Below are 12829 nucleotides of genomic sequence, written 5' to 3'. Positions count from 1 at the left end.
AGATTTGGTGGCACCTAAATTTAATTAGTAATCAATCAATTAATCAATTCATGTTTACAAATTTTGGAAAGTCAAGCACAAATTTTGGTGACCATATGGGCACTAGTTTTCTTAGGAACAACAGATACCAAGTCATTTTACTGCCATTCCATTTACCAGATACCATTCAGCCTTTTTGGAAGACAACGGCAGAATGGCAAGAGAAAAGGCTGGCCAGGGATCAGAGAAGACGGGAAACAACCTGAAACAACCAATACATGCCTCTTGGGTTGCACTCAGTTGTCACTTAAGTTGTAAGGGATGGTAAAGCATAACAGAGTTTATACACCTTGAGGTTGCTGCTAGGTAGTGATGGATGAAGAAGGAAAAACTAACACCAGTATAGCTAATGATGACTTAAATCTGCCCAGTTTGTGACCTGGGGATTAGAGAGCAATACTGTATTGTGGGGATGTTTCATAGGAGAGAAAAGAAGTTGCCAGGGCATGTTTGTGCCATGGCTTCCTGCAAGTGGGAACATGGCCTCAGAGATCACATTTAACTTTGGGAAGGTGGATGGGGTCCTGTCAGAAACCTTGGTGGACTTAGGATTTTTGTTTTCTGGTTTTGGGTGGAGTAGATTTGAGTATTTCCTCCTCCCCCCCCCCCCGACACTTATGTTTTTTGTGAGTTTATACCTGAAAAAGTTAATATTACCAATTATTTTTCGCAAATGTGGTAGGAGTTTGCCCTGCAGCTGTAAAAGAAAAAGAATTTGGAAGCATTTCTGGGATATTTGGTTGCCAGTCCCTGGTTTATTGTTTAATGAAATAGCTGAAGCCAGTTAACTGTGGTTTATTTAATAATCTACAGTGAAACAAACCATGTCTTAGTTCAACATGTGCATTAACTGCATTCTTATTTATCAGAAATATAAATATCAACATATGCCAGAAAATTGCAGGGCATCTAAGAAGTCATTCTCAATCGGTCCAAGATCAATACCACTTAGAAATGTTTATCAGATATTTTGCTATTTCAAAAAATCAGTTAAAAGGCTTTCTCGATGCAACATTTGGGTGAGGTCATTTCTTTTAAGAAAGCCAAGTGGATGTTTCAGCACAGAATGAAGTTAAATAATTTTGTAATGTCTGAACTTTCCCCTGTGAATAGGCCCATTGTATTGTATTTATAGCTGTGATGTTTGGTTGATAGACTAAAGTATAGTCTTTTTGAACAGGCACATTTCAAAGATGTTGAAACTGCAGTTCCCAGAATGTTTAACCTCTGGAGGATGCTGTTGACAAACAGGGCTGTTCCTGTCACTTCCAGGTTTTATAAGCAGAATCTCATATTATCATCTCTGCTTTAACTGGCAAATGCAGTCTTGCACCTCTGGGCCAATTCAAAAACTGACAGCAGTGGCTTAAAGTACCATATGATTTAATGTATTAATTCATGTTTATATATGTGTATAAGGGACTCAATCAAGAGGCCACCAGAAGCTTTATGTTTTGCAATGATATGTTTATTTCTCCCACATACCTTGTTCCTGTTGTTAATGTTGTTGCATTTTCTACTTTTCTACCCAGAGGGCACTCCAGACTCTTGGATTATGCCACATACTTCATGACTACAGGGGCTTCTCAACTTTGGATGCCAATGCTAATTTAATCAAAGGGAGTAACACCATGGTATGTCAGTGACGGGTGGCTGAAATGCCCCCAAAATTTCATATCCTCTGAGAGGCTTTGCAAACCGAAATGGGTGAAAATACTAATTCTGATTTGTCAGCATTTAGAATTTAGCAATTTCCTTTCAGTTATGAAAATTATATACAGTGGTACCTCGGTTCACGAACTTAATTTGTTCCACGACTCTGGTCGCGAACCGAATTGGTCGTGAGTGTTTCTCAACCTTGGCAACTTTAAGATGCATGGGCTTCAACTCCCAGAATTCCCCAGTCAGCATGTCAAAATGGTGGCAGCTCTGTGTAATCAAAGCCACACTCTTTTGTGTGTGCAACTCACATACGTATAGAATGTGCTTTTAAAGGGCTTGGGACTTCAGTCACACAGTTGCAGCCACCATTTTGACCTTTTTCATCTCTCCCACCCCACAGATCCCCAAGTATTAGAGCATTTTCCCTTCTTGCATCCACATTCCACTTTGTGCATTTTAAATGCAGAGAAAATATGAGCTTTTCCTTGCCCTAAAAGTAGTAATATACAGTTTAACCATTTTAATTTTTCCTCCTATACATCGTTGCCATAGATTATAAAGTGTAGGCTAAATTTTTCTCATTTTCTTCTATTCTGCATTACCTTCTGCATTAGAAGCCTTGAAAATCATCATTATATCAATAGTAATAGCAGTGGATCATATATTTTCTATTTAATATAGTGGGAGGAGAAACCTAGTCTTTAACATTCACCAAAGCCCCTTAGACAATAAATGTTTCATTGATCTATTATTGGATTAACTTCAAGAAGCAGAAGCATATTAGTTTGTTACAGCAAACAGGCAAGTCTGATTGCACTATAGGCCAAAAGGCTTACTATGGTGTAGACTGAGTGTTGTGAACTTGATCCAGTTTTATATATCTAAGAAAGGATATGCCATAATAAATAACTTTAACATATTCCAAGATTCTTCAAAGCAGCCTTTCCTAATTTTAAGATATGTGGACTTCAACTCCCAGAATTCCCCAGCCAGCCATGTTCTAGATATAGTGAACACCCATTATTCTTAACTAGGTGAAAGAAAGTGGGCAAGGTGTAGCTCAACACATTTGGAGAGTACCCAACTGGGAAAAGCTGCATTATAGTTTAGAAAATACATTTATTGATTTTTTAAAAAAAAAATCATCTTGTATATGAAGTGTTGTGGGCAAAGGCTGCCATCATGTGGATGAAGGCTTAATGTATGTTCAATGAAAGTAGATTTGCATCTATCCAAGCAAATTTAACATCAATACATTTCAAGATTTTCCATAAGAAACTATGTTACATAACATCAATTGCAAAAGAAACAGCTTTTGATTTGGGGCCAAAAGTGTCACTGTTTACCCTCAAGCCACAGTACTGAACAAATGAAAGGCCACAGAAGAGAGGACTCTGATCTCTATATATCACTGTAGGGTGCAATTGTAATTTGTATGATTTTTTTTTCCAACTATACTTCCCGATAGTTTTAAAGGATGAGCAAAGTGATATAGCAAAAGGATCGTCTTCTTCTTCCTCTTCTTCTAATTTGTATGTGCCCTGACTCCCAGCAACTCTGGGCGGCTCACAAGAGTATTTAGGATCCTATTTAGGATATTTAGGGGCCTAAATGTAAGAAGCAGTGTCGTGAACTGAGCACAGCAGCAACCTGGTAGACAGAACAACTCTTAAGGAGTGGGCTTATAGAGCAGTTTAAGCCATGGGTTTGCCTAAGGAAGAAACATACTGAGACTCAGCATAATGAGTGAATCAAGACTGGTTCTGGCATAACATTAAACCATATTTGGCTTTACCATGGTTTATTGAATACACCGTGGAGTTGGGTTCACAAGACATTAAACGCAAGATGAAGCAAACCCCACAATGCTTAATGCAATTTGTGGACTTAGTTTTAAAATCAGTATAATAATACTGTCATAATGCACTCCCTAAACTTTTCAAGTTTGCATGAGAACAAACAAATCCACCAGCACAGGAAGAATTGGGGCACCGGAAGATATTCTTTCTTACAGCTTCAAGCTGAGCATGTTTACTCAGAAGTAATTCCCACAAAGGTCAAACAAACTGAATGCTCAGCAAACATACTGGATTTCGCTGAATTTTGTTTTGAGAGTTCTAATTTATGACGTATTTTTATGTATATTTCCTTTACCAAAAGAGCATTGTCTTTAAATGGGCAAGGCGTTCTCAAAGGACTAAAAGACGGCTTTTTTTCTTTAAGGGTGTAGGCAACACAAGTTCCCACGACACACTGAATTACGAACTAGCCACTCATGTTGTAAACCTAGATCCAACTCGGGTTGTTGGCTTATGGTTCTGCCTATTATACCAACCCGGCAAGTCGCACTAATTAACGACGGGTAAACGGCTCCCAGAAATAAAACTTAGGAAACAAGCGCACGGCCCCAGCAAAGGTCTTCAACTACGTTTCCCAGAAGGCTGCGCGCACGGACACCTCTCTGCGCATAAGCCCCCTGAGTGGGATTCTGGGAATTGCAGTCTTCCGGTTTCTAACAGGCCGTGGGAGAAAATGGCGTACGTGTTCCCGAAGCGGGCCGGTGTGTCCCTCAAGCAGGTGAAGAGTGTCTTGGTCACTTTTTGCCCTTTCGAGTCCAACGTGCAAAGCACCAGGTGAGAAGGATCGCGAGGGAGGCTTGCAGCGCTTTCAGAGCCAGTCCGGGCCTTCCGGATTGGACTGTAAAAGGGAAGGCTTTTTGACGTGGGAGCCTTTTGGGTGCAACGGGGATTGCAGGCTGAGAAAACAGCGCCGTTGGCAGCGATTATCCTTGGGATGCGCTGCGTGCTCGTTTGGGGCTAAATCCCGGGCAACAGAGCGGGATTGAGGAAGAAATAACCTGGACGCAGTTGGATGAGTGCAACGATGCTCAGGTTTTTGTGCCTGTTGATTCCTTTTTACTTTGTGGGAAACAAAGAAAGAAACACGATGGAAGGTTATCCTGTCTTGAAAGGGCAGGTGGATCGTAACTTTTGCACTTAATCCTGTTTGCGTGGAGAGATGTGATTACTCCGTAGCGGGAGGAAACGCTCTTTGTACATGCTCAGAAGCATGACCCATGAATAGGGAACAGGGTCCAGATAGATTTTAAAGTGTTCCGCAGCATAAACCTGGTGAGCAATATTGCCATTCTTCTGGCTATCTATTTTTTCTGGCAGCTGTGTCTTGTATAAGCTGCACAGAATGGTACTGTGTAGACTTCCCTAGCATGGACAGCTGTGATGGGAAAGCTTCCTTTGTTGAATTTCTGCCTGTCACAGATATGGAATATATTCCAGGCTTCTCCAATCTGGCATCTTCTAATGTAGGGTTTCTCAACCTTGGCAACTTTAAGATATGTGAACTTCTACTCCCAGGATTCCCCAGCCAAGGTTGAGAAACACTGTTCTGATGTAGTAAATTTCAGTTCCCATGAGCACCCTGAAGAAGAAAATCATGGTTGGTGATACTGGGAATCTGAGATGTCCAGAAAATGCAGCAGTGTTCTAATCCCTACCTACCAAGATTCAGGCCTAAACCCTGATTAAAATAGACCTGGAATATGATCAGCCATCATCCTCTTGAGCAGGTGGTGGGAAAACAAATGGGAGGAATGGAGATTGTGCTGCAGGAGCATCTGTATAGGTGGTCCTACATCTTAAAATAAATTTCTGGGAGTATTAATGGCAATTTAACTATAAGCCAGCCATCATGCCTGCTTAATCATAAGTCAGGTCAGATGACATCTAGATCATGGCTGTACCTACCGTACCCATGATCATATTGTGGTTAATGCGATCTTTAACTACAGTTTGACTCTTGCCTGGATTCACATGAAATGTTGAACCATGGGATGGCTATAGTATTTTATCCTTTACATGAAAACAAGAAGTTGCTGCTTTGTATGTAATAGCTATGTAACCTAACTTGTTGACGAGATAGGTGAATACATTCTTGACAGATTTTCTTGATATCTCTTTCACCAACCTCTTTTCAGAAATTTTCTTCAATGCCTATTTGAAAAGAAGGCATACAAATCAAACTTGAACTGCAATGTGAAAACAGAGGTAAAACATGATGGATCTGAACCAGTTATAGACATCACATTTGGTAAGAAATAACCTCATGCAACCAATAGCAGGAAATGTGAACTAGTGGCTCAAAATAATCATGAGTTCTGAAAGAATTAGGAGTATTCTGTAGTTATTCAGAAAAGGGTTCCAAAGTTTTTGAAGTATTTATGTCTTCTGTTTCAAATGCATTTTACTTAAATAAATCTCCTTTTATAATGACCTCTGTTTCAGGAAATATTTATGTACAAATACTTTGAGTTTGATAATCAAACATTGTTCCGAATACCCTTTAATATAATTTAACTTTTATTCTTTTAGTTGTAGCATTCTTTTATTGTTGTGCTACTAGCTTGGAAGCATCTACTTCTGCAGACTGTCTCTGCTAAGACTAAAAAACTTGCTATTTCAGTCTGTTTGTTTTCATCCTCTTTATTGTATGCCATGTGACAGGGAAGATGAGAGAAATAAAACAGTATAGATTAAGGCTATGCAGAGTTTTCCAAAAAGATGCTTTGCAACAGGTGGAAACAGATTCAAAGCATTTCTCTTTGAATCTTTAATATTTGTTATAATATTAAATACAGTATTTGTAAAGCTTGTCCTGTGGATGCTTTGAAAGCTCTTCCCGGTTTCCCTTACATATATATGCATACATGTGCTAACACATGTTAAATTCATGCTAATTTCACATACACAGTATTACATTTGTTGTGGGGATATCTCACATTTGATTGTGTTTTCTTACCACTAGATGGCTCATTGTAGCTTCTAGCAGCCACTGTAAATTTCTGATGAAGCTACTTTAATAAAAACAATAAGGAGTCACTAACCATTAAAAAATTAACATAGAATTTTACCAGAAACATAAGAGAAATGTATGAGTGCAATTTGATATCATGCTTTTAAACATGTCTGACCATGTTTATTCAAGTTCTCTTTAGTTAAGTAGAGCTTATTACCCGGAACCAGGATGTGAATTGCAACCATGGTTATTAGGGTTTCTATCCCCTGGAGTGAAAACACTCTTTGGAGGATTCTTTCTCCATCAGGTGCTTGAACTTGACCAAAGGTCTGCCCAGTTACTATAGTACATTAAATATCAAGCCAAAGAGTGCCAATCTTGTTTATGGAAATTGTGTTGAAGTGGCTAAGAAGTTAGGTGTGTAGATTACAGATTTGGTCCTTGACATTTCCAAGTAAAACTGAAAAATGTGTGCCTGAAACCCTGGAATCTGCTGTCACTTGCTTTGACAATGTTTGGCTGGATCATTGTTTCTCAGCCTTGGCAACTTCAAGAGGTATGGACTTCAACTTCCAGAATTCTCCAGCCAGCATGGGGAATTCTCAGTTCTGGGAGTTGAAGTGCACACATCTTAACATTGCCAAGCTTGAGAAACACTGGGCTAGATTCAGTGAATCTGGCCACAGGCTCTGATTCAGTGAAAGGCACTTCATATCCTATCTTGAGGTATTTATTTATCAATCATATTTATATAGTCGCCCATCTCACACAAGGTGACTCTGGGTGGCATACAACAATTAAAAAAAAAAACATAAAGACAACTACATATAAAAAACAGTAAAAACACACAAAATGGGAGGAGATAAAATTAATAAGGGAACCATCGTAAAATCTCCCCGGTCCCCTGGGAGCCCCAGGCCTGATCACATAGCCAGGTCTTGAGGGACTTATGGAATGTTAAGAGGGATGGAGCTAATCTTACTTCTGGGGGGAGGAGATTCCACAAGGCAGGCACCACAGCAGAGAAGGCCCATCTCCTGGGACCCGCCAAATGTAATTCTCTAGCAGATGGGATCCGCAGCATGCCTTCTCTGCCAGATCTAATGGGACAGGCAGATGTAATTGGGGAGAGGCGGTCCCTCAAGTAACCCGGCCCCATGCCATGAAGGGCTTTAAAGGTCAAAGCCAGCAACTTGAATTGGACCCGGAAGCAAACTGGCAACCAGTGCAGCTCGCAAAGTAGAAGTGTAACGTGTACTGCCCTGGGGGAACACATAACTGCCTGCGCTGCTGCTTTTTGCATCAGTTGAAGCTTCCGGATAGTCTTCAAGGGCAGCCCCATGTAGAGTGCATTACCGAAATCCAAATGGGAGGTGACCAGGGCATGAGTGACAGTGATTAGGTCCCTCTGATCTAGGAATGGGTGCAACTGGTGCACAACACGAAGCTGTGCAAAGGCCCCCCTAGCAACGACTGCCTTCAAGCAGGAGTCGTGAGTCCAGGAGGACCCCCAGATTGTGCACAGGGTCTGCCTGGGGCAGTGCAACCCCATTCAGTATCAAATATGGCATACCTCTAGCACCAGAAGGCCCCAGAACCCACAGCCACTCAGTCTTGCCAGGGTTCAGTTGAAGCCTGTTGTTCCCCATCCAGACCCTCACAGCCTCCAGGCACTGGGATAAGACATTCAGAGCATCACTTAATTCGCCAGGGGCAGAGATGTATAATTGGGTATCATCAGCATACTGATGATACCTCACTCCATAGTGACAGATGAGTTCACCCAGCGGCCTCATGTAGGTGTTAAATAGGAGGGGGAGAGCACTGAACCCCACATAATGGGCCGAGGGTGGGATCTCTCCTCCCCAACCACCACCAACTGGAATCGGCCCTCAAGGAAGGAGGTGAACCAGCACAACACAGTGCTGCCTACCCCCAATCCTCTGCGCTGATCCAGAAGGATACCATGGTCGATGGTATCGAAAGCCACTGAGAAGTCATGGATGGATGCATAACCCCCATCCCGCCCTCACCAGAGATCATCCAAAAGCACAACCAATGCTGTTTCCATCCCATACCCAGGGCTGAATCTTGACGGAAAGGGATCCAGATAATCCGCTTCATCCAAGGTCCACTGAAGCTGTTGTGCAACCACCTTCTCAATCACCTTCCCCAAAAAGGGGAGGTTAGATACCGGATGAAAATTGTCCAGTATAGTAGGGTCTAGTGATGGCTTCTTGAGGAGGGGGCAAACCAAGGCCTCCTTAAAAGGTGAGGGAACAACTCCCTCACTCAAAGATGCATTAACCATCGCTAGAACCCACTCGCACAACACCCCCCCGGGCTGCTTTTATAAGCCAGAAGGGGCATGGATCTAAAGAGCAGGTGGCTGAGCTCACAGCTCCAAGGACCCTGTCCACTTCCTCAAATCCAACAGGTACAAACTGTTCCCAGATAACAGGGCGAGACTCCTCCCTAGGCACCTCCACTGGACCTGCAGTAAAGCCAGTGTCCAACTGAGAACAAATTCGAGCGATTTTATCCAACAGATGCCGAGAAAATTCCTCCACATGTCCCTACAGAAGGTTCTGCAAGCCATCCTTACCCAGGAGGGCTCACGTCACCTGAAACAGGGCTGCCAGGTGGCTATCTGCAGACGCAATAAGAGTGGAGGAGTAATAACGCTTTGCTCCCCTTATCGCCACTAAGTAGGCATGAATAGCCACTCTAACTCGTATTCGGTCGAGTTCCTCCCTTGTTGAGTGCCAGTGACACTCTAGATGTCTCTTCTCTAATTTCCTCTCCCTTAGCTCTTCTGTAAACCACGGAGAGTGCCAGGATCCCTGAGAGGAGAGAGGTCGCATGGGCACGATCTGATCCAAAGCCTCAGCTGCCCCTTTATTCCAAGCGGCTACCAAGGCTTCAGATGGACCATGCAGCAGACCAACAGGAAGAACCCCAGCTCCCTCTGGAACACATCCAATCAGTTTTTATTACCACCGCCTATTTAAGGATGAAAGCATGATGGGTTTCAAAGGATAAGCTGTAATCCCAGATACCTATATGTATTATTCATCATTTCATGTTCAAATGATGGGGTTATCCTAGCATTATGATTGTTGATACTGAAAATAATGTTATTAAAGAAGATCCATCTGACTTTGTAACAGAGAACTGTCAACAATCACCGATTGCTTTTTATTTTCATTCTAAAATTAAATTGTTATATTTCTTTTCTAGCTGATGGTGACAGACTGATTATGAAAGGAGCCAATTTAACAACTAAAGAGATGTTAAATGCATTCAACAATAGATGTCGAAAGAAAGAGCGTTCATTGGCAGAGTAGCCACGAAGAGAGGCTACCTAAAAACTGACCATAGAAGAATTTGCATCAATAATATAAATGCATAAAAATCTGCATGAAGCTACTTCTTTTGGAAAAATGGCAAGGACTTTACTAAAAACTGAAAGAAATCTGAAGTGGATATGGAAAGGCAGAGTGATTCTGATAAAAAACAAAACTATGTTTTTTGGACTTTTGATTAAAGATTAAACTCTTAATGCTTTATCCAGTATTAGATGAACATTATTTGTCTTAGTATCTCAAATCAAGTAACTTAGTCCATAAAATCCTGATCTGTTTCAGTCAACTGATAAAATACTATATTTGTATTCACAAATGCAAATTATTCATAAAGTTTAATTAACCTGGACTATAGCTAAAAGTTTTTCTATGGCACAGAATTGCATACATTTTATAAATCTTATGACTTGCATATATATGAAGCTATACCTACCTCCAGAATACATTAGTCAAAACCACTGGCCTTTTTATAACCTACATAAGGCTTCTTGAAGCAAGTGATTAAAAAGCATCATTGGTAAGTATCAAGGCATATTTTTAAAATGTTTTCTTCTCTATGTGAATTGCAATTCAGAAACTCTTCCCATTTGACTGTAATCATCTCCTCCCCATTTTATTCTCTCCGTGTGCTTGCAGGAATGAAAATACTTGATTCAGAATGCAAATAATATTTTAACTAAGCTTTGAAGGCCTCTGTATGATTCTTTAGGATTCAGGCTAAGGATCCTTTTGCATGTAGAATTGAAGATAGAAACATCAGAGAGTAGTCCCCTCCCTCTTCAAGTTGTGCTGGTGTTTTGAGTGAGGAACTAGTCTTGAGTACAGTAGGAGCCCTTCACTCTCAGCATGCGGATTAGCTTTTCCCTGATGTCACCATCCTGAGATTCAGAAATGAGGTGCTGTTCACTGATGTTTACGTGTTCCGTTATGTGCAAAGATATTGCCTGAACAAGACTTTGTGAAATTGCAAAGCTGTTTGTTTCATCCACCTTCTCTTACTTTTAATTCAGATGGGGTCTATAACATGTATGCAGCCTGCCTCCCTTTTCCTGACCCTTAGAATGCTCCAGATTCCATTTCTGAAATGTGGTGGCAAATTTATTAGCACAAGAAAGATACAACATTATCTTTCCAGGGATAAAACTTAGCTCAGTGTCTCAGAATTTTCTGAGTGAATTCCAACTCATATTATGTAAAATGACATCCTGCAAAGAGGGTCAGCAAGTTCATTGTACAACATACACTAAATTAGGCAACATTTTTGAGGAAGTTGACAGATGGGTTTAGAAAACCCAAGACCTATATTTCTCATTTCCTTAATAAAAATGCATTGTATATGAGTTGTTTCACATCTAAATGTATGAAACTTTTTTAGGAATCTTATCAATGTGGTTCAATTTTTATTTTATTTATTACTGACATCTGTATGCTGCTCTACTCTCAACAGCTCAAGCAGTGTACACAAAATAGCTATATACTGATTATGATAATTATGTGCCTTGAAGTTGTTGTCAACTTTTAGCGGCCACATGGATAGATAGATTTTTTTCCATGAAACTGTATACTAGAATAGTATAATACTGTAATATTATCATGTGTAGTAATAGGAAGCAAATTTAAGTTGTTGTGGAAGTTACTAACTTTATGCCTTGAATACCCAAAACAAAGTAGTTTGAATGGTAGAGCATCATATCTGTGTAAGAAAATTAACAAATTGAAGCATGTCCAGAAGAGAACAAACAAGATAATAAGGGGTCTGGAAAGATAAAGATTCATAAAGATTATGAATGGTTGGGGTCATATGTTTAGCTTGGAGAAGAGAAGGCTGTAGAAGACTTGCTAGCTATCTTCAGGTATCTGAAGGGCTGTCATGTAAATGGGCAGAATTGTTCAGATGTGTTCTAGAAGACAAGAACCTGGGTTTAACTTATAAGGAAACAGATTTAAGTTGGACCTCAGACAAAAGTTCCTAAGAGGTAAGAGATGTTAAACGATGGAACAAACTACTTAGGGAGGTTTCTCTTTTCTGTATTTAAACAGCAGCTGGACAGCCATCTGTCAAGGATGGTGTAATAAACGATTCTTGCATTGGGCAGGGGATTGGACTAAATTAGCCATGCCAGCTGGGGAATTCTGGAAGTTGAAGTCCACACATCTTAAAGTTGCCAAGGTTGAGAAACACTGGACTAGATAATCATCAAGGTCTCTTCCAACCCTTATATTTTATGATTGTTTGAATTTATATTTTATATTTCATCCATAACAGGAAGATATTTTTATTTATACTATAAATAAAGTGGATGAGGCTAAAGTAACATCCTTTTCTTCCTGTACTCTCTCTTGCTGCCTTGGTACTCTTTCCAAGGGCCCTTCTGCACAATGACTCTGTCAGTTCAAAACCAGCTTCAGACCTCCACAGTTTCATTAGCTCAGTTACATTTGAGAATGGAGCCAATTTCTAGCTCAACTGGAGCATATTTGAAACTACAGAATACCACTTACATTTTGCTTTGAAATACTGTGGCCCTGGAGTTTATGAGCAATGTGCTTCCCCATTTGCTAAAATTCTTGCCTCACCCCCCAGTCCTGAGCTTCAGACATACTAACAAGTTTTTAAAGAGAAAGGGTAGCTTGCCAACTTTGCAGCTTCCTCCAATTTAGATTTTTTTTTAACACGACCTAATAAATGAACAAGTTTTTTATATGACCCAATAAATGCACAAATTATGAAATAAATGGAATACAGTAGTTCTCAATTTACAACCACAACTGGGACTAGAACTTCTGTTGCTAAGCAATGTGATTGTTAAGTGAGTTGTGCCTGATTTTACGACCTTTTTTGCCACAGTCATTAAGCGAATCACTATGGTCATTAAGTGAATCCGACTTCCCTCCACGTCATAATCCCCCTGAAAAGGTTGCAAATAGCGATCATGTGACCCTGGGATGCT

General features: G+C 40.5%; 1 protein-coding gene across 1 annotated transcript; it reads left to right on the top strand.

The window, feature by feature from the left end:
• Positions 1–4179: 4179 nt before the first annotated feature.
• LOC103052991 (large ribosomal subunit protein mL53-like) lies at positions 4180–10082 on the top strand. Its single transcript, XM_007432529.4, has 3 exons — positions 4180–4334; positions 5696–5808; positions 9754–10082. Exons 1-3 carry the CDS (start codon positions 4234–4236, stop codon positions 9858–9860), a joined length of 321 nt encoding a protein of 106 aa, XP_007432591.1. The 5' UTR covers positions 4180–4233; the 3' UTR covers positions 9861–10082.
• The last annotated feature ends 2747 nt before the right edge of the window (positions 10083–12829 follow it).

Source organism: Python bivittatus, unplaced genomic scaffold (assembly GCF_059951505.1).
Source record: "Python bivittatus isolate LINGU-HERP-01145 unplaced genomic scaffold, Pbiv_v1 ctg000590_np1212, whole genome shotgun sequence".
NCBI lineage: Eukaryota > Metazoa > Chordata > Lepidosauria > Squamata > Pythonidae > Python > Python bivittatus.
The sequence above is the reverse complement of the archived record's forward strand: the minus strand, read 5'-3'. Positions and strand labels throughout refer to the sequence as shown.